Source organism: Penicillium diatomitis (genome assembly GCF_028827545.1).
Source record: "Penicillium diatomitis strain IBT 30728 chromosome Unknown utg000002l_segment0_segment0, whole genome shotgun sequence".
Taxonomy (NCBI): Eukaryota; Fungi; Ascomycota; class Eurotiomycetes; order Eurotiales; family Aspergillaceae; genus Penicillium; species Penicillium diatomitis.
The window spans coordinates 3,230,031-3,257,269 of NW_026623174.1; the positions used below are offsets into that span (position 1 = coordinate 3,230,031).

General features: G+C 52.4%; 13 protein-coding genes across 13 annotated transcripts; 7 read left to right on the forward strand and 6 right to left on the reverse strand.

The window, feature by feature from the left end:
- Positions 1 to 467: 467 nt before the first annotated feature.
- On the forward strand, positions 468 to 1,894 carry N7539_002210 (L-rhamnonate dehydratase; the record flags this gene model as incomplete). The annotated part of the gene is made up of 3 exons (XM_056931813.1): positions 468 to 566; positions 639 to 861; positions 927 to 1,894. The coding sequence occupies 3 exons, from the start codon at positions 468 to 470 to the stop codon at positions 1,892 to 1,894; spliced, it is 1,290 nt and encodes a 429-aa protein (XP_056793844.1).
- Positions 1,895 to 2,715: 821 nt separating this feature from the next.
- Positions 2,716 to 3,757, forward strand: N7539_002211 (SDR family NAD(P)-dependent oxidoreductase; the record flags this gene model as incomplete). Its single annotated transcript, XM_056931814.1, has 4 exons — positions 2,716 to 2,784; positions 2,875 to 3,143; positions 3,222 to 3,639; positions 3,707 to 3,757. The coding sequence occupies 4 exons, from the start codon at positions 2,716 to 2,718 to the stop codon at positions 3,755 to 3,757; spliced, it is 807 nt and encodes a 268-aa protein (XP_056793845.1).
- Positions 3,758 to 4,800: 1,043 nt separating this feature from the next.
- Positions 4,801 to 5,889, forward strand: N7539_002212 (alpha/beta hydrolase; the record flags this gene model as incomplete). The annotated part of the gene is made up of 1 exon (XM_056931815.1): positions 4,801 to 5,889. The coding sequence occupies one exon, from the start codon at positions 4,801 to 4,803 to the stop codon at positions 5,887 to 5,889; it is 1,089 nt and encodes a 362-aa protein (XP_056793846.1).
- A 331-nt stretch (positions 5,890 to 6,220) lies between these two features.
- arp1 (scytalone dehydratase arp1) lies at positions 6,221 to 6,957 on the reverse strand (the record flags this gene model as incomplete). Its single annotated transcript, XM_056931816.1, has 4 exons — positions 6,221 to 6,580; positions 6,671 to 6,712; positions 6,779 to 6,834; positions 6,903 to 6,957. 4 exons carry the CDS (start codon positions 6,955 to 6,957, stop codon positions 6,221 to 6,223), a joined length of 513 nt encoding a protein of 170 aa, XP_056793847.1.
- A 1,401-nt stretch (positions 6,958 to 8,358) lies between these two features.
- arp2 (hydroxynaphthalene reductase arp2) lies at positions 8,359 to 9,244 on the forward strand (the record flags this gene model as incomplete). The annotated part of the gene is made up of 2 exons (XM_056931817.1): positions 8,359 to 9,127; positions 9,207 to 9,244. 2 exons carry the CDS (start codon positions 8,359 to 8,361, stop codon positions 9,242 to 9,244), a joined length of 807 nt encoding a protein of 268 aa, XP_056793848.1.
- A 522-nt stretch (positions 9,245 to 9,766) lies between these two features.
- Positions 9,767 to 10,632, reverse strand: N7539_002215 (YidH family protein; the record flags this gene model as incomplete). Its single annotated transcript, XM_056931818.1, has 3 exons — positions 9,767 to 9,937; positions 9,993 to 10,228; positions 10,317 to 10,632. The coding sequence occupies 3 exons, from the start codon at positions 10,630 to 10,632 to the stop codon at positions 9,767 to 9,769; spliced, it is 723 nt and encodes a 240-aa protein (XP_056793849.1).
- Positions 10,633 to 11,921: 1,289 nt separating this feature from the next.
- On the forward strand, positions 11,922 to 14,276 carry N7539_002216 (putative respiratory complex assembly protein Rmp1; the record flags this gene model as incomplete). The annotated part of the gene is made up of 1 exon (XM_056931819.1): positions 11,922 to 14,276. One exon carries the CDS (start codon positions 11,922 to 11,924, stop codon positions 14,274 to 14,276), a length of 2,355 nt encoding a protein of 784 aa, XP_056793850.1.
- A 205-nt stretch (positions 14,277 to 14,481) lies between these two features.
- Positions 14,482 to 17,072, reverse strand: N7539_002217 (repressor protein; the record flags this gene model as incomplete). Its single annotated transcript, XM_056931820.1, has 2 exons — positions 14,482 to 14,736; positions 14,820 to 17,072. 2 exons carry the CDS (start codon positions 17,070 to 17,072, stop codon positions 14,482 to 14,484), a joined length of 2,508 nt encoding a protein of 835 aa, XP_056793851.1.
- Positions 17,073 to 17,943: 871 nt separating this feature from the next.
- Positions 17,944 to 18,847, reverse strand: N7539_002218 (fumarylacetoacetate hydrolase family protein; the record flags this gene model as incomplete). Its single annotated transcript, XM_056931821.1, has 3 exons — positions 17,944 to 18,371; positions 18,485 to 18,696; positions 18,792 to 18,847. The coding sequence occupies 3 exons, from the start codon at positions 18,845 to 18,847 to the stop codon at positions 17,944 to 17,946; spliced, it is 696 nt and encodes a 231-aa protein (XP_056793852.1).
- A 989-nt stretch (positions 18,848 to 19,836) lies between these two features.
- Positions 19,837 to 20,022, reverse strand: N7539_002219 (uncharacterized protein; the record flags this gene model as incomplete). Its single annotated transcript, XM_056931822.1, has 1 exon — positions 19,837 to 20,022. The coding sequence occupies one exon, from the start codon at positions 20,020 to 20,022 to the stop codon at positions 19,837 to 19,839; it is 186 nt and encodes a 61-aa protein (XP_056793853.1).
- A 467-nt stretch (positions 20,023 to 20,489) lies between these two features.
- On the forward strand, positions 20,490 to 22,552 carry N7539_002220 (gamma-glutamyltransferase family protein; the record flags this gene model as incomplete). Its single annotated transcript, XM_056931823.1, has 4 exons — positions 20,490 to 20,654; positions 20,761 to 20,779; positions 20,861 to 21,210; positions 21,275 to 22,552. 4 exons carry the CDS (start codon positions 20,490 to 20,492, stop codon positions 22,550 to 22,552), a joined length of 1,812 nt encoding a protein of 603 aa, XP_056793854.1.
- Positions 22,553 to 23,681: 1,129 nt separating this feature from the next.
- Positions 23,682 to 25,698, forward strand: N7539_002221 (putative MFS multidrug transporter; the record flags this gene model as incomplete). The annotated part of the gene is made up of 5 exons (XM_056931824.1): positions 23,682 to 24,799; positions 24,873 to 24,997; positions 25,053 to 25,165; positions 25,245 to 25,374; positions 25,442 to 25,698. The coding sequence occupies 5 exons, from the start codon at positions 23,682 to 23,684 to the stop codon at positions 25,696 to 25,698; spliced, it is 1,743 nt and encodes a 580-aa protein (XP_056793855.1).
- A 343-nt stretch (positions 25,699 to 26,041) lies between these two features.
- On the reverse strand, positions 26,042 to 27,175 carry N7539_002222 (sialidase family protein; the record flags this gene model as incomplete). The annotated part of the gene is made up of 1 exon (XM_056931825.1): positions 26,042 to 27,175. The coding sequence occupies one exon, from the start codon at positions 27,173 to 27,175 to the stop codon at positions 26,042 to 26,044; it is 1,134 nt and encodes a 377-aa protein (XP_056793856.1).
- Between the last annotated feature and the right edge of the window lie 64 nt (positions 27,176 to 27,239).

Sequence of the window (27,239 nt, forward strand, 5' to 3'; positions counted from 1 at the left end):
TTGAAAACAATGGGAGTAGTTTGAGCCTGTCTCTCGTTCTCTATTGCGCGCACGATTAGAGGCAAGTCTGCTTGGTCCGGTGTGGTAGTCTCAGTGTGTGAGACTTTGTCTACCTTCTAGAAATTCGACGCTCAGGCACAATGCTCACGTGCGGAGTTCAGATGCGCTCGGTAAGTCCCCGACTAGAATCAAGCACGACCCGCTCAGGGCCGGCAATCGCATGTGCCTCTTCGTCAGCAGGTTCACCTGCTGTCCTGCTCGGGTCAGCAATACCCCGAGCTGCCTCGGGGTTACCCCACGTCCATACTCCCACGATCGGTTCAAAAGGTGACGAGCTCGCTGGTCTCAGGTTCAAGAAAAAAACAAACTAAAATTCAACTTCTGCTTCGCTTTTGGGTTTCTCCTTACACGCGATTCACCTCCGCTGTATTCTGTTCGACTCCAACAATTACTCGTCGTCCGTCATAATGGGTTCCGTCAAGGGTTCCGTGAAGGAGTTTCCCCGCATCAAGGAGATCCGCACGTTTGTGATCGACGGAGTCGGCTCTGGGGGTGATTATCACAATGTATGAGATTCAATTTACTTATGTACCGCGGCTAGGATGCGAAACTTCTCGCTCACGGTTTCCTTCATACAGGTCAAGGGTGGTCACTGGCTCATCGACAGTAACATCTCCACGCCAATGACCAAATGGGCAGAGTATCGTGGCTCACGGACTTCGTGGGGTATCAATGTGCTGGGTTCCTTTTGTGTGGAAATTGAAGCCACAGATGGAACAAAGGGATTTGCAACTGGATTCGGTGGCCCTCCTGCTTGTTGGTTGGTCCATCAGCACTTTGAGCGCTTCCTCATCGGCGCAGGTCCGTTATCCATCTAGTATTTATCAAGGCAAGAAGTCATCAAAGCTAATCTCATGTATCGATAGACCCCCGAGACACGAACAACCTTTTTGAGAAGATGTACCGAGCTTCAATGTTCTATGGTCGCAAGGGTCTACCAGTGGCCGTCATTTCAGTAATTGATCTGGCGCTGTGGGATCTTCAAGGCAAGATTCGCAACGAGCCAGTATACAAGATGATTGGCGGTGCTACTCGAGAACGCTTACACTTTTACTGCACTGGTCCACAACCCGGCTCGGCCAAAGCAGCAGGATTCATCGGCGCAAAGGTCGCACTGCCTCATGGGCCTGATGAGGGAACGGAAGGCCTGCTGAAGAACGTCGAATATCTGCGCATGCAGCGAGAAAGCGTTGGCCCGGACTTCCCTCTCCGCGTCGACTGCTACATGTCCCTGACTGTTCCCTACACTATTCAACTAGTCAAACGCTGCGAGGCGCTTGGTTTGGACATTGATTGGTGGGAGGAGTGTTTGTCCCCTGATGACTTTGATGGTCACGCTCTCCTGAAGCGCGCTCATCCCACCGTCAAGTTTACCACTGGTGAGCACGAGTACTCCCGCTACGGCTTCCGCAAACTTGTTGAAGGGCGAAATCTGGACATCATCCAACCAGACGTCATGTGGGTTGGAGGTCTGACCGAGCTTCTGAAAGTTTCGGCTCTGGCTGCTGCATACGACATTCCCGTCGTGCCTCATGCTTCGGGACCTTACTCATATCACTATGTGGTCTCTCAGTCCAACTGCCCCTTCCAAGAATACCTGGCCAATTCGGCCGATGGCAAGACCGTCGAGCCTGTCTTTGGCAACCTGTTCACCAATGAACCTATCCCAGTGAATGGCTTCCTCGATGTGTCTGTCTTGGACAAGCCCGGATTTGGTCTGGAGCTCAATCCATCTGCGCCCCTAATCCCGGCCTCTGCCCTTCTCAATCCCTCACCTCAGAAGAGCCTGCGCGCACCTGGAGAGGAGAGTCAAAATGGCGTTCAGAGCCCCTGATCATACCTCAACTGGTCTATTTTTCTTAGTGTCGATTCTCAACCAGGCAAAAATCCGTGTAGTGGATTTGGTATACTTTCATGTGATATTAGAGCGCCCGGCTCTTAGGAAGATATCTTGATAGAAACAAACTCCCGTACAATGTTCACCCGACGCCTCCATTAGAGTACTAAATGCTTCCTTCTGTATCCGTGGTCTCCCCGCCTTCAAAAGGCTCAATTCAGTCTCAAGCTGATTTTAAGAAAGTCAATTGAGCATGAGCAAAGGAGGTAGTACCCGGTCACTCTGGCTTTACGGATGGCGCGAGAATAATCAATCTTCGCCTGACGTGCGTCCGACTCACACACTTTAATGCTCATATACTTATCCAGACAAGGTGTGAGCATGGTGTCCGCATGATCTGCTTCAATAATTCTCCCCTCTTCACACATCGAGCGGGTGAGAAAGTGGTCTCCGAGTCGATTGATGAGCAGAGCGGCCGAATTAAGCAGGAATGTCGCCGAAGCCTCTGGTCTCGATGCGACGCGCGACTTTGCCCCTCGTTCTTGGGGTGGACTCCACACGTTACCCCACGCTCGGGGTAACATCAACACGAAAGCCGAGGTCTGATTTGGGCGGAGCATTTGATGTCCGTACACGAGATTGAGTGGGGTGTAAGAATTGATTGCGTTGGTTTACTGCTGAACGACTATTCACATTCTCTTTTCCACATAGCGCTCTGTCCCTTTTGGTCAACTCCTTATTTCTCAGCGAAGTGCGATTATTTGACGATCCCGGTCTCTCTCAGCGCAGCTATCGATCGATTGAAGGCTGAAGTCGATATGCCCCTTCCTCAATTACTCGTCGGCAAGGTCGCAGCCATCACTGGTGGATTGACAGGAATCGGACGTGTATGTGAGCTCTCCAGCCCAGCGCTGCAAGACGGGGAATGCGTGTTTTTTTTTTCCATGCACATCCCTGGCTCATCATTCTTCTCCTAGGCAATCGCCCTGGAATATCTTCGCCATGGTGCCAAAGTCGCCATCAGTCGCCTAGGAGGGCCGAAGGAAGATGGAATCCTAAAAGACCTGATCCAGGAGGTCAATCAGATCGAGGAGGGTGCCGACCAGACGAGGTTCATCACTGTGACCGGGGATATATCACAACCTGAAACGGGCAGAGACTTTGTTGCAAAGACCGTCGAGGCATTTGGCCGATTGGATGTTTTTGTTAGCAATGCTGGTATCTGTCAATTTGCCAATTTCCTAGAGTGAGTCAGACCGTTTCCCACCGGGAGTGAAAGAAAGGCGAGTCCTTACTGACGAGAGGTTTCTCGCACGATTTGTAGGCTTGAAGCTTCGCTCTTCAATCAAACCGTGTCCACCAATCTCTCCGGCGCATTTTTCGCGACCCAAGCAGCGGCACGACAGATGGCTCAGTCGCAGTCACCATCCGGAGGCTCTATAATTGGTATTAGCTCGATCTCAGCTCTTGTCGGCGGTGGCGAGCAGACTCACTACACGCCTACCAAAGCCGGCGTATTGAGTCTCATGCAGTCGTGCGCTGTTGCCTTGGGCAAATATGGGATTCGATGCAACGCTTTACTCCCCGGTACAATCCGAACACAATTGAATGATGCGGATCTAGCGGATCCTGAAAAGAAAAAATATATGGAAGGTCGAATCCCTCTTGGGCGGTTGGGACAGCCTCCGGATTTGGCTGGGCCGGCTGTCTTTTTGGCATGCGATGAACTGAGTGGTTATGTGGTGAGTTTGAAACGCAAGTAACCCCTTGAGGATTGATGCGTATTGACTAATATATGCGAGCGATTAGACCGGAGCACAGTTACTGGTTGATGGTGGTCTTTTTGTCAATTTGCAATGAGGCCTCATGCAGTGTACGAGGATAAATTTATTTCAGAAAGCACTGCATAGGCAACCTAGGTAGGACCGCCTGTTTGACAGAAGCAAAAAGTGCATCGAATGAATCTCTATAGGTGGCCCACCACTCGTAACAATTTGTGTTGTAAAGCAGCTCAGCTTCCAGGTCGAATCCTCGATTGCAGCATGCCCAAAATTCGTACCCCAAAAAATCCGAGAGTAGTCGTTCAGGTACAAAAGCCAAACGGGCAGCTCTCGGTTCAAGAAAAGGCAGTGTTCAAAGGCAAAGAGTATTGTATTCTGTTATCCCATCACCATGAAAGTAGGTAGAAAGGATAAAGTTATATTCCCTGGCCAGATTGACCGGATGAAATTGCTGATGAATGATTCACATTTTCTAGGGATGTATGCGACTCGATATCAGACTCTGGCTTTTCTTTCCCTCCCTTGGTTCTTTTCCGCAACACTTACGACAATATCCATTTGACTTTCATCCATGGATGCCCACCCTGGAATGTCTAGGTAGGTAGGAAGTGATGACCCGAACACGTTCGGGACTCTCACTGGCCGATCTGTACATGAGCACAATCACCGAGAGAATCATTCATTCAATAAGCAGGTGCTCAGGCAATTCGTTGAGCAGCCAACTCCTTCACCGCTAGCTATGCGGACACTCCTGGTCGATGCGCAGGTGAGATCACATCCCCCCATTTGCAACGTTGAGCAATCGTATAGATGCCCCCGCTTATTGTGAGAAGCTGCAGCCGATCAAGTCAAAGACCCCGCACGCGGCAGAAAGTATATACCACACTTCTCTCGCACTCATTTCCGAGCTGAGATGGAATGATCTGCAAAGCAAGGGGGCCTTAAGCTCCTGATCCGCCACTCGAACCCTGGAACCTACCTGGAAGCTAACAACATCATTAATTGAGCTACCACTTGCCCAGAGCGGCTGTACCTTTCCTAGGTTTGTCCGAGTTCCCGTTACTTTCGACTGCCAGTGTTGAAATCAATATTTCTCGAATCTGATCTCAAGCTGCAACTATCATGTCTCTGCCAGAAGTCCAAGAACCCCCATACCCCCTGCATGACTCCGTGAAGCATCTACTGGATCCCGAATATGTCGACTTTTACAACCAACACCTCATCGACAAGCAGCAGGTCCACTTGCAACCGGTCGCTGCATCGCGTACCAGCGGTGTGCTAATACCGGGTGCAGGACCGATGCTGCAAGTGGGCAAGACGCACGATCTGCTGGTCCCCCGCCAGGCCACCCAAGGCCCTGCGGTGCCAATCCGAGTCTTTACGCCCCCAGGCCAGGCCCCCCGCCAGCGGGTGGCCTGTGATGTTATACTTTCATGGAGGTGGCTGGGTGTTGGGCAACATCAACACGGAGAACGTGGTCTGCTCGAATTTATGTGTCCGAGGAAACTGCGTCGTGGTCACGGTGGATTATCGGTAAGAGTATGCCTGGCCCCAACAAGCGGTGACACGGAGTTCCTAACAACATTGTCATCATTCTTGGATAGTCTAGCTCCAGAAGATCCGTTCCCCGCTGCCGTCCATGATTGCTGGGAGGCCCTCCTCTGGCTGGTCCAGCAGGGGCCCTCGGCCATCGCAATTGACGCCTCGAAAATGGCAACGGGCGGCTCCTCGGCCGGTGGAAATCTCGCAGCCGTCATGACCCACAAGGCTCTGACGCTTTCACCTCCTGTGCACTTCCAGGCCCAACTGCTCTCGGTCCCAGTCACCGATAATACGGCGACGATGGCCAATAATGACTCTTATCGTCGTTATGAACGCGCGCCTGCTCTTCCTGCAGCGAAAATGATCTGGTACCGAAACCACTATCTTCCTGAGGAGAAGGACCGTACCAATCCCGAGGCTAGCCCGCTGTTTTACGATGGGGACTGGTCCCAGCTTCCTCCTGCGTTAGTGATGGTTGGCGAGTTGGATGTGCTCCGACAAGAAGGCGAGCAGTATGCCGAGAAGCTGACGAAAGCGGGAGTCTCGGTGAACCTACAAGTGATGAAGGGAATGCCGCATCCCTTTTTGGCAATGGACGGCGTGCTCAAGGAGGGGAAACGATGCATTACATTGATGTGTGATGCGTTGCAAGATGCTTTTTGGAAATAGGAGTGCAGATTCATATTATGAAGAGATTGCTGTGGAACGGACTCATGGCGGAATCGGCGATCCATATACATTCTACGAAGGAGGACAAATGCATCATTTCAACTGGAAACCGTTCCTTCGATGAGCTTGGTCCTTCTTTCACTTGGCCGTACGCGAGACGAGATGCTTCAGATGGCGCTTTAGGGCACCAGTGAAGACAACAGACGGAGGAGTTCAGACTACTGAATTACAGCATCGCCGTATGAACGGATGAGACAGAGAGGCATGTTCATAAACACGAGTGGCGTCAAGAAAGCATCTCCAATCAGTCGAAAAACATATAATATTCATCTCAATCCAATCCCTTGAAAACGTCCTCAAATCGCTTCTCATTAAACACCACCTCCGGCTTCAACCCGGCAAACTTCCAAACTCCATCAACCTTGCGGTAATAGTGCTCGTTGTAAGCATGGCCGTGGCCTCGAAGCTTGACATCCTTCAGCCCATCGTTGGTATAGACTTGATGTGCGGCACGTAGCTGATGATGACCGATCACTTCGGTGTCTGAGACTTTCTCCCACCAGGTCTGGCCGAGAAGATGCTGCGTCTTGACGGTAGGGTCACCCAGGAATCCGGGGTGCGACATCATGGCCAGGTATTCCTCGGCGGGCATATCGTCCCACCGTTTGAGACCGATTCTTGTGTAGTCGACCTGGATTGAAATGGTAGAAATGTCAAAGTTGATAAACAAAGAAAGGACGGGCCAAACACAGAGGTGCGAGTCGTGGGGATTTCAACATACCGTCAACGTTGGGGCGATAATAGTACGAAGGCGCTCCCAGTCCTGAAGCAAAGTAAATAACGAGGGTCTTGTGGGCAAAGTCTCAGACTTGGAATCCTTGCAACTTACCTTGTGATCATAGCAGTCAGCCCAGTCAAAGACGAGCTTAGACAGCATCAAATAGTCTATCTTATTGTCAATCCTGATTCATGCTTCGTATTTCGGGTCCTCCTAGATCTTCGAGATTCCTCACCTTGGAAGCTGATGTCCAAGTTGGGCTCAGAGTTGATCTTCACGGCGGGAGACATGTTGAAGGGACTGAGCGAGGTGTATTTTGGTAGAATGTGGGATATTCGGAATTGACCCAACCCATATACCTGATATCGGATGACCTCCAGAGGAGGACCATTAGCATCATGCTTGGCTGATCCACGCCAAGGGGCCGCAGCTATCCACATCCGTATTTCCACGAGGGTCAGAAATAACGCGCCCGAACAGCTCCATGCAAGAAGACTGGATGCGGTCGAGCCCGAGAGTTCAGAGCAGGCGCCCAGTCTATCCTGAGATGCGAGTTGTTTTCGTCCGCATGCGGTAATAGTGAAAGAGCGGGGTGAGATTGTCACGCCTCAAGGGGGGTTCGTGCGTTACATGCTCCCCACGAGATATTTTGGTAGACATACTACTACTTGGACATGGTAATGACTCAAGATCAGCCATAGTGTGCCTAATTCCATTTTTGTTGGCCAGGATGAGAATAGAGCGTCGCGGTGAACGTCGGGAAGCAGGTGGTTGAGTGTGCCCTAAGTAACACTGCACTGTGAGCTATGAGCAGTATGCTTTCCCATTCTCCCGCTTGGGTGCACAGCGTATGTGGTGATGTTTTTTGAAACCAAGATAGGCCGTAGAGCATTATCAATCTTGAACTTCATTTAGTTATTGTCGTTTCTTGGCTGATTAAGCATGCCATCAACGCCCGACTCCCTCACCTCGGATGGCCACTTTTTATCTACAACGTCATCCGATGTTATTGACTTTCCGAACCCAAAGCCGCGGTCCATCTCTCACGCTTCAATAACATTTCATGAGGGGATAAAGCTTGGTGCAGCTTGGGAAAGCCCAGGAGTTGACGAGAAAGCTGCACTTTTTTGAGGTGGAAAAACTGGGAACAAGGATCCATTGATTACACTGGATCAAAATTCATGAATCGTGCTAACAAGGTAACGAGATCGCAGACTAGTCACGATTAAACTGTCTCAAAGCTCGCCATGCAAGGGTCGACGCACAAACCCACAATTCGATCTGACACGTCCGACGCATCCCGTCAGAGCTAAGATATGCCGCCCACGCACTGACTTGGATGGGCACATTCCCGACTCCCAAACTCTTCCGAATGCGGCACTGAAACCAGCCTGAGATACTTGCACGGGTCCTGCCATCCATGTGGCTTGGCACACACGGACACGTTTTCAACTGTTTGCGGGTTCAAGGCAAGCAGCGTCGGAAGTTGTAACGCGTGCAATAGCCTTTGACTATGTTTGCCAATGACTCAAATAAATAGGCTTTGGTCCCTCCAGCAAGAAGAACGGCCTGTAGTCTGCCTGTCCAAGCTCAACGACCTTTGATACCCCATACCACAACGTTGACTTCTTCTTCTTTTTCTTCTTCTTCGTCTCTCTCCTCCCCACCTCTATTTTCAATCTCTTTGAATCATGGTCATGGCTAATCCCAACGGCGCTACCGCCGAGCTTGCCGGCAAGATTGCTCTTGTCACCGGAGGAAGCCGAGGAATCGGATCTGGCATTGCCCTGGAGTTGGCCAAGAAGGGAGCCTCCGTCGCCATCAACTTTGCCCGCGACCCGACCTCAGCAGAGAAAACGGTCAATGAGATCAAGAGTCTGGGCGTGCAAGCGGCGGCCTTCCAAGCAGACTTGACCAAGCTCGAGGCGATCCAGAAGCTCTTCCACGACGTGGTGTCACACTTTGGTCAGATCGATATTGTGGTGTCCAACTCGGGTACGGAGAAGTTTGTTTCTCTGTCCGACACTACTATCGAGGACTTCAACGAGGTCTTCGACTTGAATACGCGTGCACAGTTTTTCGTCGCCAAGAATGCCTACGACCACATCCAGCCCGGTGGACGGGTCATTCTTATGTCCTCCATTGCCGCCGGTGTGGGTGTTCCCGGACACTCCCTGTACGCCGGCAGCAAGAGTGCCATTGAAGGTTTCACGCGCTGCTTTGCTGCCGACTTTGGCAAGAAGCGCTGCACTGTTAATGCCATTGCCCCCGCCGGGGTCAAGAGTGACATGTGGGTGAAGAACTCGTGGCGCTACGCTTCCGGTTGCGACCAAAACTCCTCGCTTGAGGAGATTGAACAGGCCCTGGCCAATGGAAGCCCCTTGAAGCGATGCGCTGTTCCAGCGGATATCGGCCGCGTGGTGGCCTTCATTGCCAGTCCCGCAGGAGAATGGATCAACGGTGAGTGTGGAATGCTTCAACCTGGGACGGGAAAACGACGAGTCTCGTGTTGAGTTACTGACGTGATTGGACTCGGCAGGCCAAATCATCCCCCTGAACGGTGGTGCGAACATTTAGAGTGGCTATGGTGATAAAAGGCGTACCTAATGGTCGACGGATTGGACTCATTGCATTGAAATTCCTTGTATAGAACAAACCAGCTGGACATTCGGAGGTTCGAAGTGATTGGCTTTTTCCCCCCACCTCCAAAACTGTCTCTCCTTGCATATCCCGGCATTGCGTAGCTGCCCAACGCTGGGTCCAGAACGTAGAGAAGCTCACCAAATAGACTGAGCGCAGCCGATAAAATGCAATTGGAAAGCATGTCATTAGCCTAGTGAACTATAAGTTGCGAGCACTCTGATCGAACGTGGAAGGGAGAGTCTTGTCTGACATATTGTTGACACGGCGGTGTGATCAGCGTTGTCAAGTCTCTGTGTGGATGCAGAAAGAAACTTTTATTATTGCGGATGATTGCCCAGACCATGAGACATTTTTTACATGGTTGGGCCCAATATTCAATTGGTAGGTATCGTAAATTCATGAGTCTCATTTCAAACGGATTTGCAGTACGGGTATATAGTCAAGATGATCAAAAGATCATACCATCAGACGGAACAACGAGGACGGATAAAGGTCGATCTCGACCAGAATCACCACTGAGAGGATCAGAGTTACCAAGATCAACTGCGCCAACCCGAATCGATTAGTCGTTGATGACACAAAGTCAGGAACACACAGATGCGACCGTCGAATCGGTCGACGAGTGAACTAACCAGTGCCAGTAAAATGCCAACCGAATTCAACTCCCACCCCCCGCGTGCACCTTGCCCCGGGAGATGGCACTTTGCTGTCGCCAGAACCTAAAAGCCCCAATGCAAGCGACGATGATGGCGACCAGGTGACAAGCAACCGCCAGTGGAACGCCCACATCATAGAATCGAAGACGGGGGTGATGAGTCGCTTGAGGCCGTTGTAGACGAAACAACTGTGATATTAGGACACCTTGCATTGCGACGACCACCGAGGTCCGCATGTACGCAAGGAAGGTTCTTTCAAGTGCTGGTATCACCACAGAAGAAATTTAGCTCCTGACGTCCTTGAGGCTCCCCCAAGGTTCATAAAGAGATGATGCGGTTGCACAACGTACCCAAATGATCACGATTGGATTTCTGAGGTACAATGATGGCAACCTGGTGTGTCCAGAATCGATGTACCACTTTCCAGGCACCTTTGCGGTCTGGCGGCGGACGTTGCGCACTCGACCGTGAGACGGTCCTGGTTGTGACTCGGTATTCTTCTCCCGAAGAGGCCGATGCCGAGGAATAATTCAATTGCTCATCGTCCTCGCGCGTCTGGATCTGTTGTAGCTCCCACGCCTCCGTGTCCGTGGGAGCACTTGGGTATCCGCCCGGATGGCGGGATGCGCAATCGGGGATCACCACCGGCTCAGAAGATCCCACCATGACAGGTTATGAGGGCTGGAAGCAGCAGAGGCATTGAAAGTCTCCCCCGTGTGCTTACCCCGACACTAGTAACTGTGTTTCTTCTTGGAGCAGTGCCTGTCTTCGTTGCTCCTCCCTGCACGTTGCTGCGCCGCTCAGAGTGAAGTCGAAGGACCAGAGGACTCAAGTTGGGGGTCACAGATACGGGAATGTTCTGGCGAGGATGCTACTAGTGTTGGAGCTGGCAGTGATCTCACGGTATCTGTATCTGTGCGAGTCGTACGAGATACAAGCTCTGAGAAAGGTGGCAAATCTGCCAATTGCGTTCTTGAATTCGGTAGGAATCCTCGAGTGACGGTCAGGCCTGAGTTGCAAACCAAGCATATGACCTGGCCGAGGATGCAAAGCGCACCCAGAATTTCCGGGGATCGCCCGGAAAGTGGACATCGGCAACTGACTACCCCGAGAGGTCGGCGATCAAGAATCGGGGACTTCCATACTGAACCTTGACATCTTGCCATCACCAGCACTCAGGACACGGATAGAGGATGTTCTTGCTGTGCTCTTTCGTTTCCATACTTCCGTCTGCAGCGAATTCCAATTCGTCGCAGGGGCAGTTAAGCTTAAATTACGGTCTCATCAAGGATTATCCAATTCCTCATTCCAAAGGAGATCCAGGGTCCGCATGCGACCAATAGGCAATCGCCGAACGCGGATGGCATCATTTGCGGAGCGTATGGCGAAAGCCCCCTGCTTGGACACGTGGATTTGCAAACCCGGTGTCTCGACCATCAACGTACAACGTCGTTGCCGAAAAGCAACCTCTCTCCATAGGCTTATACGCTCTCAGTCTATGTACGCTCGGCATCTCGACATGTCGGGGGTACTGACGATAAGATTCTTCGACAGTAGCATAGCCAGAGGTCAATACCGTCGTGAAACTGCGTGCTCGGGCGGCATGAGCAGTGACAACGAGACCCTTAATTGTGGACCCAGAGCAGATCAGAGCCGCCTGCAGAGAAGGGACACAGCACTAGACAAATCGTGAAGTGTTCCATAGGCGTCGAAGGGTTGAGACTTCCAACAACAGCGTAAACATGCGTCGTGGGCTTGCAGCATGTGGCTGGCCCAAAGCATGTGACAGTGAAGCCTGAGACCCGAGACCTGAGACCTGAGGCCGCAGTTGTGTTTCCTATTCAGGACTAGCCTTGCGACAACTTATCGGCGTCGCTGTGGCGCCGCGGCGTATCACCGAGCCCGTGAGGACCATTATTTTCCTTGGTGTCCTTTTTGGCCTTGTTTGTGCCGTTATGATGCGGCCTCAGCCTAGGACCGTGTTTGGGAAGCATCCCTCCTGGATTACACTACCCTGCCGGTCTCTTCCACAATATACCATCCGCGGACCGTCCAGTGCTCGATTCCAAAGCTCCGAATCTGACGGTCCATTCACCTCCTCCGATCCATCGAGCGAACATGCGCCTCGTCGTCGGCGTCGATTCAAGAAAGCGTCACAATCGAAAAGAATCACTCTGGATGTGGACTCACTCGGACAACCCGGCGAGATTGTGGTCGTCCCACCAAAGCCTCCACGCACCTTGAAATCCAAGCTACGAGAAGCGCAAAACATCACCACGGAAGATGCTCAGCCGGTCACCCTGAGCTCCATGCTGGAGGATTTGGAGGAGGAATATACGCCATTGACGTCTACTGAGATCCAGGGGCGAATTGAAAAGGAAAGGGAAACCGCCAACTGCACCGGCAAACTCTCCGCACATGAGTGGGAAGCCACACGAAGTCGTCTCGCCTCGTCGTTCACCTACAATCAATTATCGGAGTATGTCGAGGACCATCAAGCCCACGGGAAACAAGGGTTCAGGGATCCAGATGCCTGGAGACCCGGTACTTCAGCCTTCACACAGACATATTCGGGCCACGCGACCGGGCCGTCAAGACGTGTTGCATCGTCCCATGATCTAAAGGGCAAAGCTTTGCTGGCGGAGCGGATCCTTCGTGATTGCTGGGACTTTTCGATTGTGGAGGAGGTTGGTCAAATAGATCTCCGCCTGTCACCTTCACAAGTCAGTCTGTTACTGAAGGCAGAGCACTTCTCCTTCGATGAGATAGCGACTCTGCACGAATCCAGTATCGATGTGACCAGCTTTCTCGGCCTGGTGAGAATCACCGGCCGTCAAGATTCATGCGAGTCGATGAGTGAAATCATTCGCGACGCGATCGCCCGCATACGAGAGGACAGCATTGCAATCGATCCAGCCGCCTTCCGAGCCGTGATGACTCACTCTGTTTCCCAACGCCTGTTCGACTTTATCAGTGAGACATACGGCATTTCATTTGATACCGATGACTCGCAGGTACCCAAGAAAATTCTATATCTGGCTGAAAATAGAGAAGGTGCAGAAAATGCACGTCGAGCTCTGAACCTCGCTCTGCGCGAGGTAACTCCATCCTCAATCCCCTTCTCTACCTATTTCTCCGCCTCGGACACCGCAAATACATACAATCATACCCCTGAAGACAGCGTGCCTTGGCTGGATCAGCAAAGGCAATGGTTCCGGTGGGCTATGCCTTCCACTCAATCAACAGAGTCAAGCAGCGATGCGACGGATCTGTTTGACAATCATCAAACTCGACTGTCAGATCACCTACTGAAACTCTTGCGTAAGACATCGGCGCCAAAAGTGGCATCAAGTGGCACACTTAATGTACACGAGTCCATAACGGCATCGGTGGGACACTGCCTGTTCGGTCGCAAGCAGTCAGCCGAAAACGTATCTATGAATCCCGCTCAACTGGGCAAGCTCTCACTACCACGAACATTTTCCACCGACATCCCCCGAGTGATCAACTACTTGACCTCCCTCCGACCGATCACTCCAGTCGTTGGTAATCAGCTGCACACGCTGCGGTTGACCCCGTCCTTTGAACACGCGCATACTGCTCCAATCCTGGAGGTCACCATCCTTTCAAAGTTGGGAACGAAATTGGATACGACCGAGGACGCATTTGAGGTGCAAAAGCTCAGAGTCATTCTTGCATCCAACGAAGTCGATTACCTTCTTCCTGAGAATGGACTCGACCTGCGCTTCCATCGCACGCTTTACCATGAAATCACGAGTGAATTCGTGGCCGACAATTCTGATCTGCAAGAGCTTGTGAACGGGATCAAGTCCTGTCTCCGCGGCACTTTCGGGACAGCTTCTCTACACTTGAGCCCATCCGACGACTCGGTCCCTCTCCCGGCATTTTGTCATTTAGCCCTCCCCCGGAGGATCCTCGCCAAGTCCGAGCAATCATCATCAACGGACGAGGAAAGCGCACCCCTCCAAGTCGAGTACATTTTCCCCCCAATTCACAACATCCGCCGCGCAGGCGTTCAATTGTACGAGCTTGCCGATCGTCAACTCAGCTACAGTTACCAGGAGACCGGTCCGGTGCTCCCCGGGCGAGTTGTCAACGTCTCGCTTGGCATGGAGCTGGCCAATACACCACGGGTTACGGATATCACCGAGGCTCAGGACCACGTTGCTTTGGAAAAAGACTTTCACTCGTTTTACAACACGGCTTGTCGGATGGCGTTTGATATCCACAGATTGAAGCTATCGGGCACGGATGACGGTATTTTTGAACCGAGTCCCATGTTCAGGTAGAGTTTCCCTTTTCTCCTTGGTATGATACGTGTTGCATGTCATGCAAACTAGACAAGGGAAAGGGAAAAAAAGGAGCGGAACGAACGCATATTATGTATTATAATTCAACCATTATCTCAATATCACGAAAAATAAGATTCATTCGTCGAACGATGCGCTCAAGTCTACAGCAACACATCATAGTATTGGACCTGCTATCGATATTTTAGGAATGCATTCCATCCAGCCGAGCTTGTATCGTCTTCTCATCAAAGCGGCCACCTTCTCCCACATAATTCCGGAGAACCTCCAGGGACATGAGACGCCGAGGCGCTCTTCGACCAGTCATCAATTCAAACTGGGCGATACCCTGTTCAATCACATTTTCCAACCCGTCAGACAGAACCCACGGTCGATTGTTGTCGCTTCGAATGCGGCGCATCTGTTTGAGTAAGGGAGTTTCTAGGGGTTTGTAAGATAACTGAACTCTCGGCTGTTAGTTCGCCTGTTTCCTCAATTGGGTCGAATGTGTATACTGGTGGGTGGAAGGAAGAATGTGCTTACTTCGATGACCACGCCTCCTGTTGGGCTGCCGAGCCATTGCATGGGCATTTCAAAGTTGGCTGGCGGTTGGTCTCCGTCTGGATCGGCAGGGACACATGAGGCGATGATACTGGGGGCAGAAGCCTCGTCTGGCCAGTCATCCTGAAGTGAATGTAGGACTCGCACCACCTCTGCTGACGCCGACGCTGACTGAGGCTGAGGTGCAGCAGCCCACGAATTGAAATGGCGAGCAACCTCCTCGGCGCGCGAAAGCGTGCGATTGTAAATGAAAATCTTGCGACAACCCAAGCGAAGCATAGCGTAGATGGCCGACCGCGCCATGCCACCCGCTCCAATGATCAAACCGGTGGTTTTGGCACTGATCGCATTCCGTGGAGATAAATGTCGAGCAATGCAGGTCATGATGCCGACCCAGTCCGTGTTCTCCCCGTACCAACCCAGCACCGGGCCTGCTTGATTGCGCCGATTAGCTTGCTCCGGGAGAGGGTACATGACCCCGTCGGCTGTGCCTCGGAGCGGCATGACGGTATTTATTGCACCGATCGCTTCTGCGTGTCGACTCTTGGCAGCCAACTTGTGATACATCTCCACTCGCCAGGGCTGAACCACACTACAGCCGCCAAAACTTGACTCCTGACGCAGCTGATCTAGCAGCGCCAGAGAGGGCGACTCTGGAATAGTGTACACGTGGCCCAGTCCGCAGTGCCGGTGGGCTGCGTTGTGCATTGCGGGAGACAGACTGTAGGACACATTTGCACCGAGAATGCAAAATTTCAGTGGATCGAGCACGTAGCTCTGCACCAGCGCCCGCACTGCATCTCGCGATGTTATTAGTGCGTCCCGTTCATTTTCCGCTGCTCGAACGATTGCTGGATGCGTCACACTTGTAAGAATGGAGTTGAATACCTGTGAGGTTCGGCCCAGTCGCCCAATATTGTACGCAATTAGGGGTGGGTGATGGCCCGGTAATGATCGAATCATGTTGGCAAACTCGTGCACACCCGAATTCTCCTCTCGAGAAGTCCCAACTCGAAGCAGACGCACCAGCTGACAGCCCAGCTTTTCGGCATCGCGATACATAGTGATACACCCCTCATCTTGCCAGGTGACGCGGCTTGAAGCAGCAAATACATGCTGACCAATAATCTTGGTTTGGCCGCGGCATTGGATGAGACGGGTCACATCGGCTCGACTTTCGCTCAGGTCCACGACCAGATATTCAACCGCAAGCCGCAATGCATGGTCCAAAACATCAAAGTAGGTCGCGGTTGAACCATTGCCCTTCGCCGCGTCGAGGGAAGCCGTATCTACGGAGAGAATAATCGGTGTTTGCGCGTTGCGACGAAGAGTAGACACCTGCTGGCTGATTGTATTCAACAGGTCCGGCTCCCAGATATCCACACAGAGCTCAATCGCATCGCCACCCGACTCCAATTCGGGCAAGTTCACCCGGTCAGAACGGAGATCTGAGGACCACACAAGAATGCTGTGGGTATAGGGTCGTTGTTCGGGGGGCGTTTCCAGGAGAACAAAGGGCGAGTCGTAGCTTGATTGATCAGTGCCAGGGCCGGTGATGAACCGAACAAAGCGCGTAAAGTCTTCCTTGACATCCTGCAATTTGAAAGCATACGCGGCGGATTGAGGATCAGGGCTTCCATCCTCGGCGACGATCCGTGTGCGATCCTCGAGGTTGTAAAATTCGAAATTGGAGCAATCGCGATGCAATGGATCCCCTTCCTGTAGACGTCGTACCGATTGATCATCGAGACCGAGAAGTTTCTGGATTTGATGAATGTCGCGAACGAGATGCACCACAGGATTTGTCGTAGCTATGCGCCGAAGATGATCTTGCACGGGGCGCGTGAGACTTCCCAACCCACATTCGATCACACAGCCCGTGCGGTGGGTTTCAAGCATCAAGCTCACCACTTCAATATCTCGTTGCTGGAACGCCTGGCTGCCCCTTGTCTTGAGGTATTCTTGTCTCGTCAGGCCTGTGACTTCCTTGAAGTAGTGGTCCTCAGTAATGAACCGTCGCTTAAGTGCAGTTGCAGCTACGAATCCGAGAGACCGTTTCCCAGATCCCCGAATCCCCACGAGTATCAATGAGGCACCGGGAGTGAACTGGCGTGTCGCCATTCGATCTCGATGGACTCCAGTGCCGGGCGTTCCCGTTTCCCGGCCTGAAATCGATTCCGCTCCAGGCAAACTGGAGTCGAGAGGGTCGTGAACGTGTGACTTCATGTCCAGCATGACAGGCGGTATAGATGGAGTGTTGGTAATTGTATTTTACAGGCGACCGGTAAGTGCCATGGCGAGATACTCAGGGATCTGCGCTTCGGTCCATCAAGGAAAGTATACCGCGACCTGGACGGCTGATGATGGTGATGAAAGCACAGGGCATGCGTGAAGGGGGTCGCTAATCTGAACTGCGCGAAGACGTGCGCAAAGGATTCCTCAAAGGTCGCTGCGATCGCCGTTATAGAGTGCAATTAGCCCAGCCGAGGCGCGATGGCAGGGCGTGGGACTGAGAAATGTTGAATATATGTGAGGGGAAGATCGTTCGCTGGCGCAAAAGGTCGGCGGGTGTTGTCAGGGTCCAGGCGACTCCGCGGAGCCGTCTCGACAGGAGACTGATTTCGGATAAGAAATGCCCGGCAGCAGGTTAGTAAAGTGATGCCGAATCTGGATGTTTTTGGCCATGAGAAGGTTTCACAAGCAATTGGCCTAATCTTGCAGCCACTCTGTTGTTGCGTGCTGCTTGCTGCGTGCTTGTCTCGGAGGTCCAGAGTAACGCTGATCTTTCAGAGCCGACGGCAGAAACCTTATCCCCTCCCGACCGGAAGATGCGCCCGGCAGTTGCTTCATCCCGATGTGTGAGGTATCCACGTTTGGTAGGAAGGCATGCTTCCATATGGACCTAGGAGCCAAATTTCTAGGAATGAGATATGATGACCTCTAAAGATGAGCTATGTGTCCCAGATTTATGTCCATGGCCTCGAACCTCCACAGGGTCCTATGGGCCTTGATAAATCCATGTAACTGTACACTGTACACCCGGCACGATCGAGGGAGATCAGCTCATCCGGGATTCCTCCTGTTGTCTTGGCTATTTCAGCCTCGATCAAGTCTCCTTGAACTCATAAGGGCCCTGGCGATCTTGCACTTCCACCTGAATACGACCTTCCTCAATCTCTTGACCATCGACCTCGATCGAGGCATGCATCATATCACCCGCCTTGACCTGGCCCACGCCCTTGGGAGTTCCCGTCAACACAATGTCACCCTTTTCCAGCGTCATGATACGTGAGATGTGAGCCAATTGCTGGGGGATACGGTAGAGCATCAGACCAGTCGAATCGGCCTGTTTCTCTGTCTCATTGACGCGCAGTCGCAGGAAGGCGTCGTGGGGGTTGGGGAGGCGAGACTTGGGAATGACCTGGGAGATGGGCATGAATGTATCGAATCCTTTGGCAATGGACCAGGGCAGACCCTTTTTCTTGGCCTCGTCTTGTACGTTGCGCCCAGTCATGTCAATGGCGAGGACGTAGCCTGCATCATGGGGTGGTCGTGGTCAGTAAGAGAGACTCTGCAGGCCGCAGACGTGGAGGACAGGTAGAGGGGGATTTCTCGCGGTTGGACATCGATGGAGTGGAAGTACTGACTCTCAATGGCATCCAGGGCGCCCTGTTCATCCTGTGGATCCAGATCTCGGACAGTCTTCCCCATCACCAACCCCAATTCCACTTCATAGTGTAAATTTACTCCTTTGGGGCGGAGAACAGGACCGCTGTTGGGGGGCAGGATAGAGGAAGAGGGCTTCAGGAAGAAGAACGGTTGCTTGGGAGCGGTGTTGTTCAGCTCGGCAATGTGATCGCTGTGATGTTGACCGTCAGTTCACTGATATTGAGGAGGTAAGATACGACAAGTGTCGTCAGAACTCAGAGAGCGAAGATTGGGGATCGAGCGTACGCGTAGTTTCGGCCGATACACATCACTTTGCGACAATTAGCACGAAGAGACGCCATGAGGACGACTGATTGATGGTCCGGAGCTGAACCCGATGGACAAGAAGCGAGGACGCGACGGAGCCAAGCTGCAAATAAGTACAGAGACGAATCTTCGGTGACCAGTCAATTGTCGAATTCACGGAAATACGAGGGCGATCGTCGGGCCAATCTGCAGGTGATGAATCTGACGAGAACACTACTGGGGACAGTGGGGAGGTTGCGGGACGACAGTCGGTCTTGAGTCTTCAGCTCCCCAAATGGCGAATTGCGGAGAACGCGCCGACGGCCGGGTCGGGCGGAGCCGCAATGGAGAGATCCTTTGGAGTTCCGTCCTTCGCTCGTCATTCATCAGGTACAGGCTTGCACCAGTCCACTACTTACTGTGACCTAGTCCTTAGTTACTAAGTGAGGTAGTACCTACGAGGTAGCAGGTCCTCGGTATTGATTATCACGTATTTATTTTCCTGAAAAAGCCGCAGTGTTGGAGCCCTGCTGAGCTGTCTCTGGTTGTAAGAGTGATGGTTGATTCAGAGTCGACATGGTGAGTCCGAAGATCGGATCAGTGTCCTCTAAACCCGCATTGAGGCGGACTGGCAGATCAACAGAGAGTCTCCAAGAGAGACTGTGGAGTGGACCACTCGATTAGTACGGTAGGGAACTAGTAGACTAGGATGAACTACCTGGCGGTGGTCGGCGACACATTCGCTTAGTCCTTGTCTCCTCGAATGGAGACACACTGGCTCCAGTCGGAGAAGCATGGATGCGTCAGCATACCACTTGACAGGATTGGTCGATAGTCGTATGCTGTCTACCTACCCAGGTAGAATTCACGAGAGATTTGCCAAGTGGAATCATGAATGGTGTATTACGGTTGGATTGTTCCGAGTCGTGTCTCTGGCCGATGACTGATAAGCCAGTGCCCCTTCTGACTCAGTGGCACCACTACAACTTTAGAATTGGTACCACTACAGTAGTAGTTCACTAGGCCCTAAGGTACTTTGTTATCGTCATCGTGTCCCCTTCTCGGGCGGTTCCTCCTTGATAACACGACTCCAATCGCAACACTCTTGCATACCCCAAATCTTCTCCAATGGCTTCCTCGGCGGGGCTTCGAGACTCCGTCGACCTTCCTCTCTGAGCTTGAGACCACACACAGTATCGTTCCTAACGGCCGATGAAAAGACCAGGAGCATGGTGACGACCACTGACTTTCCCCGATGGCGGAGGCAGAAGATCAGCATCCATTCAGGCTACAGTAGGTGGCACAGAAGTCCAACACTATGTTACTTCCATTTCATGCTTGAAACGGCATACCCCCATATACTTCCAACCTCGGCCGAGTGATCGGGCGCCCGCTATTTCCCGTCTCCAAGAGGGGGGGGGATATTAAGACAGATAAAAGGCTGGGCGTTCGTCCTACATCAGCGAAGCCACTCATCCCGTTGCGGCTCAGTAAGACACATTTATCCCTCGCGCCCTTTAGCCTCGAGGCCGTCGCCCTCAGTGTTCGCCTCAGTCCGCGCAGGCTGTTGCTGAAGAACCCATACACACCTGGACCTGCAACCCCACGGCCCAGCCAACCAGGGACCCAACCCCGCGTCGCATCCATATAGTATACAGCCCTGACCTCCTCATTCTCTCCTCCGCCAATCCCAGCAGTATGCCTCTCAACTCCAGAGCCGTCTATGGCCGTGAGAATGCCGCCTTTGTACCCTTTGCCAGTCGACGCAGTACCGTTCATAGTACAAATGGCATGGTCTCATGCACCCAACCACTGGCTGCTGCGGCAGGCCAAAAGATTTTGAGCCAAGGAGGAAATGCTGCAGTATGTTGAAGACCACAATCCGACCTCTCGTCCTCACGGTAAATCAATTGCACTGCAAAGACGCTTGCAAGACAGTCGTTCACCAAGGCTCATGAGTTTCATGTAGGATGCAGCCGTCGCCGTGGGTAAGTGAGGCCCTCGACTTCGGAGGGCAACAATTGCGCAACGCCATAGACAAATCTCTAACCAATCTCACGTTTGATTAGCGGCCGGTCTGAATATGACTGAACCTGGATCCACCGGCATTGGTGGTGATATGTTCTGTCTCTTCTACGATGCCAAAACAAAGAAAGTGCATTCTTTGAATGGTTCGGGTCGATACCCCGGGGCGGCCTCCTTGAAGAAAGTACGGGAAAAGCTCAATCTGGCTCCGGGGGCCCCCGGAGAGATTCCCATGCTGAGTGCACTGGCAACCACTGTCCCCGGTGCCGCTGCAGGATGGGTGGATACCGTCGAGAAGTTTGGCAGCGGCAAGTTGTCACTTGAACAGATTCTTCAGCCAGCAATTGAGCTAGGTGAGAAGGGATTTCCCGTGTCCGAGCTGTCATCCCACGGTGTAAGTTCACAGATGCATGAATCGCATAATCGGTGGCATATGGTCTGACGTATTCCCTCCACAGTGGCAAGCAAGCGAGGGGGACATTCGTAATGCATCTCCCAACTTCCGAGAGATGTTGAAAGATGACCCATCGGCCAAAGACGGTGTCCGAGCACCCCGCCCTGGAGAGATCATGAAGAACCCTACGCTGGCGAAGACGTTCCGTACACTTGCCGCCGAGGGGAAGAAGGGGTTTTACCATGGTCGGATTGCCAAAGCCATTGTCAAGGTGGTGGAGGACCTGGGAGGCCTGATGACGCTGGACGATCTTGCGTACCATGCCGAAGTGGGTACACAAGAGACGGAAGCCATCTCTCTCGAATTCACAGGTCAAGATATCGTTGCCAAGACGAATAGGGGTACGGACGGTGATGCGGACCAGGGAGTGAAAGTGTGGGAACATCCCCCGAACGGTCAGGGCATTGTTGCTTTGATGGCACTGGGAATTATGGAGGAGTTGGAACGTCTGAACAAGATTCCCCTATTTACCGAGGCGCAGCACAACTCGGCTGAGTATCTGCACGCGGTGATCGAGTCTCTCCGCATCGCGTTTGCCGACGCTGCCTGGTGGGTGACGGACCCAGACGCCGAGAAAGTCCCGGCCAAGGGTCTTTTAGATCGAGAATATCTCGCTGAGCGCGCCAAGCTCTTCTCTCCGGATCGGGCAGCCGATATTATGGATCACGGTAGCCCTGCACACAATCATTGCGACACTGTCTTCTTTGCCGTGACCGACCGCGACGGCAACGGAATCTCTTTCATTAACAGTAACTACGCAGGCTTTGGTACATCCATCATTCCCGCCGGCTGTGGGTTTACCCTCCAGAATCGAGGTGCCAACTTCTCGCTGGAGGCGGGACACCCCAATGCACTTGCGCCTCGTAAGCGTCCATACCACACCATCATCCCTGCTTTGATCACCAATGTGTCAGATGGATCATTACATTCCGTGTACGGTGTGATGGGTGGCTTCATGCAACCTCAAGGACATGTTCAAGTACTTCTGAATATGCTGGCATTTGGATATCATCCTCAGGCGGCGCTGGATTCTCCTCGTATTTGCATTGCCGCTCCTACCTCTGAAACTACGGACCGCACCATTTATGTCGAGGAAGGAATCAGCGAAGAAGCAGTGAATGGCCTTCGAAAGCTCGGTCATCATGTGGAGGTATTGACCGAGTGGAAGCGAGGGATGTTTGGTCGTGGACAAGTCATCCGTCTTCACTACGATGAGGGCGCCCTGGTGCACAGCGCGGGAAGTGATCTGAGAGGCGATGGTCTAGCTTTCCCACTCCTCTGATACCATCTCATCAAATCTGGCGAAGTATCTTTGATCTTACCAAATGAAGTAGCCAATTGAAAGATGCAAAGACTTTACGCACCGCGGTGCTGCATTGCAAGTGTCATTTTAGTACTACTGCACATTTCTGACCACAAAACTTGCCAACAAAGGGACAGGATGTAAGTTACTTCGTCTCGGATGTCCAACTAGCCGGTAGTGTCCATGGATTTGTGCCGTGGCAATGAATTTGCGACGGTGACCCGGCATCCAAGCGATCTTCTACAACTCGGTGTATCTTCCCTGCCTCTTGCAGCTCTCACGTGCGGCGTTGGTGATCGAATGCCTGTCACATGACCAGGAGATACAGCAGAATAGCACCCTTCAAGTCACAGGCCAAGGCTCGACAAGTGACCATGGGCCTCTACTGGTCGCTCTCGAGCGGAAAATTGGTATTTGATACTCTGTGCGTATGTGTGGTTGGAAAAGAGAGGGACACAGGTCTGGTCTCTGACGTATTTCCCCAGGCAGGGTCGGAGCTCATTTCCGTGCTACGAACACCAGCCGTGCTCTGTCACCAATACTAATGAAGCCCCAAGGAACCATATCCATGGCGAACAGGGAGACCTAGACCTCCACTATATTCCATCGGAGTTCATTTGCGGGACGCAGAGATGGCAATAGTCCCCAGATCACTCCACACTCCGCATACGCATGTGATGCTCTGCTGCGGGGAGGGAATATCCCCAGGCATCATGACGCCTCTTCTTGTCATGATGCGCCGGATATGGACTCCATACTCGAAATTCACCCGAGGTGGTTGACCACTTGTTCGTTCTACTGTCTGACAGGTGTATCCCGAACCAATTGGAACTCTGGATGGCGGTTGACACGTCCGTGAATCGACGACAGCTTCCCTCGGAAATCGCGAGGGAGGTGAAGTACTTAAGAACTGCGTCTTTCGCCGTCTCCTCTGGTGGTACTCAGCGTTTCTTACGGTTCGAATATGGTGAAACTCTTCCAGATAGGGGTGCATCTATTCATACCTCATCCCAAAGCTCGCTAATTCAGCTCTACGTTGATCATCTACATTGCGTCTTCTTGAACTGTTCGAAGGTACAACAACAGGAGCTCCTGATCAATCGTCAACATGTCTCAGGCCATTCTCGGCGTCGGTGACAGCGACCTCGAGAAACAAGACGGTTCCGAGAGCCATTCCCGTGCACATGGGCGGGCTCCCCGGGAGACTCAGGAAAAGGAAGAGCGTGCCAATGGCGCGGGCGGCGTTCCGGGAAGTTTCACTCAGGGCACCACTGGAGGCATCGCTGATGGAGTCGGTGATGGCGTTCCTGATGGAGGTGCTCCTGGGACCATCGACCCATCCGGACGCAAAGAACTGAAGGAGTGGGAGTGCTACGAGGCATTGGGCTATTCCTTTCCCACGTGGAAGAAATGGGCGGTTATTTCAGTGATCTTTTGCGTGCAGGTCTCGATGAATTGGAACGCCAGTTTCTACGCCAGCAGCATTGGGCTGTATGCCAAGCACTTCAACGTCTCGGAGCAGGCGGCACGAACTGGCCAAATGAGCTTTCTGATCGCATATGCCTTTGGCTGTGAATTCTGGGCTCCGTTCAGCGAGGAATTTGGTCGATGGCCCATTATGCAGCTCAGCTTGTTCCTGGTCAATATCTGGCAGATTCCATGTGCATTGGCTCCTAATTTCGGAACTATTGTCGTCTGTCGTACACTCGGAGGTCTTTCCTCTGCGGGTGGCTCAGTCACTCTCGGCATGGTCGCGGACATGTGGGAGCCCGAAGTCCAGCAGTGGGCAGTGGCCTATGTGGTATTGTCCTCCGTGGCGGGCTCAGTGATTGCCCCTATTGTCGGCGGCTTTGTTGCGACCTACCTGGAATGGAGGTGGAATTTTTGGATCCAATTGATTCTCGGAGGCTTCGTGCAGTTACTTCACCTGCCGGTCCCTGAGACTCGATGCAGTATCTTGATTACCCGAGAGGCAAAGCGTCGTCGCAAGCGAGGAGATATGGTCTGGAGCGGCGACGAGCTGAAGAAGAAGCGACTCTCTTTCCGCTACCTTTTCATGGTCTGGATTCGCCCATTCCTGATGTTCGTTCGCGAGCCTATCGTACTGTGTCTGTCTCTGTTGAGTGGATTCAGTGACGCCTTGATCTTCACCTTTTTGCAGTCGTACACCCCGGTCTACCAACAGTGGGGATTCAGCACGATCCAGATTGGATTGGCGTTTGTTCCGTGAGTTGCACCCAGGACTTTGGCTCTGAAGACTTGCACATGATTTGTTGTCTAATCTGCTCTCGCAAATTAGGATTCTGGTCGGATATGGCCTTGCCTATGTTTCTTTCCTGCCTTGGATCGATCATCATTGCAAAGTTCAGGAGCGGGATCCAGATGGACTCGTGCCGGAGGCTCGACTTCATTGGCTACTATGGGGTATGAACACAATCGTGTCTACACAGAGTCTGAATTAATCTAACAAGCTTCTCAGTGGCTCCGTTGTTATCCCTTGGTCTATTTGGATTTACCTGGACAAGTCTGGGTCCGCCTCATGTTCATTGGATCGCTCCCATGATCTTCTCCTGCTTGATTGCCATTGCGAATGTGAGTGTTTCCTGATCCAAGGGCTGTCAAAGAGGGCTGTTCGGGATTGCCGAGATCTAACTTTTGCTTCTTGTCGCAGTTCTCAATATACATGGCAACTATAGACTACATGATCGCCGCTTACGGTCCGTATTCAGCCTCTGCAACAGGTGGAAACGGATTCGCTCGTGACTTTCTCGCCGGAGTCGCAGCAATGTATTCAGTACCCAGTAAGTTGGGATTCCCCCAAAAACCCATGGTTCGTCACAACACTGCTAACGCCTCTTTAACCGCTAGTGTACGAAAACATGGGCACAACCCTTCGCCTCGAATGGCCATCGCTCTTCCTCGCATGTATGGCAATCATCTTCACCATTCCCATCTACGTATTCTACTGGTTCGGTCCACAGATTCGCGAAATGTCACCATTTGCGCAGACCCTTGCGGCCGATCGAAAGAGAGCCGGACGTCGAGTGTCGCACTGTGGTTCGGGCGATCCCGATCCGGTGCAGAGATATCTTTCGGGCTCGTCGGCCTCTGCATCTGGCTGTTAGATGGTGAGCTTTGAATTGAGTCGTCATTGCCCACACTCAGAGAGAATGGTAGTGGATTGTGTGGGGATGAATTGGGATGCACGGGGCGGATGAATATGGGGTATGTCGTGGGAGATCCGCAGAGACGGGAACGAGTTTGGTCGGACGTTGATTGTCAGATTGTGATTGTGTATACATCTCCATGGTGTATCATGTTAGGTGTTACACAAGTGGCCATGAAAGGACAGACGCCATTAGACCTAGATATAATGCAAGTCTTTTGCTTTTTTTTTTCAATTTCTTTTCCTAGTTTATGATATGCAAGACCAGCCCTGCAAAGCATGTCTAGCAAGTAAAATTCATATCAATCTCGATCTAGAATACCTCGTAGAATGGTCTTCACCAAGGGCCCACCCCGGTCATATGTCACCAACGCCGTGTGTTGATCCAACGCAAAAACGCCCGGCCAGAAACTAGACTCCGGGGAAACCAAGTACGCCTCGCTCCAAGAGATGCGCCCATTCTGAGGAGGATCTGCAAAAATGGCCTTGATAGAAGCGTGTTGGACCCAGTCTACTTGCTGCGAATCATCGTCCGTCATGAACACCACCGCCAGAGACCCGTCTGCAAATGCCGAGATCTGGGGCGCTCCAGCATTATGTTCCGGACGGGGACGAAACACTTCCTGGCGATCTTGCCAGGATGCGCCGTCGTCGTACGAGACGAGTGCTTCGATACTAAAGGGTCCGTATCGAGTGGTTTCAAAGACCATGATCAGAACCTCACGGCCGTTGTCAAAGGTGGTCGCGATACCGTTCATCCCATCTCGAAGGGGCTCCTCCCTCCCGTACAAGCAGACGGGTCCACTCCAGGAACTGCCCAGGTCATGGGAGACCACCAGCATTGTACACTGGTTGTTGTGCGCATATTCAAGCGAATACGTTAATTGGACTTCGCCTTCGCGGCCAATGCGCATGAACGGCTCCCAGATACCCCAAGGAGGAGACTTCTCCGCGGCTTGAGAAGCGTAATGCCAGGTGCGACCTCCATCTGTGGATCTGCAAACGGTGATTCGGAAATGCGTGAAGCCCTCGGGTCCCTTATCGTGGTTGCGGAAAGCTGCCAGCACAGTCCCGGGAATGACTTCGAGGAGGAAGAGATTGTCAATCTCTCCAGTGGCCCGGGTCACTTCTGCATACTCATGAAACGTGCGTCCTCCATCCGTGCTGCGAGCAATGCGAAGCGCATTTTGACCGTCGGGGAACTGAGTAACGGACGACAGCAAAGAGCCATCAGCAAGGCGAGTCAGGCGAGGATAGGTGCCATTGTTGGGTCCGGATGTAAGTGGACGCTCGTCGTCTTGAATCTGCACTTGCACCCTTTCTCTAGATGGTTGATGCGTTACTACTCCTGGCGGCAAGCTTTGGTCCTGCGGGCTTCCAGCATGCTGATTCATGCCCAAGGCATTCAATACCTTCTGTTTGAAGTGACCGGGCATCTCGACTTTCGATCCGCGGGGAGGTGATGTTTACTTGATTTTAATCAATATCTGCGTTACACCG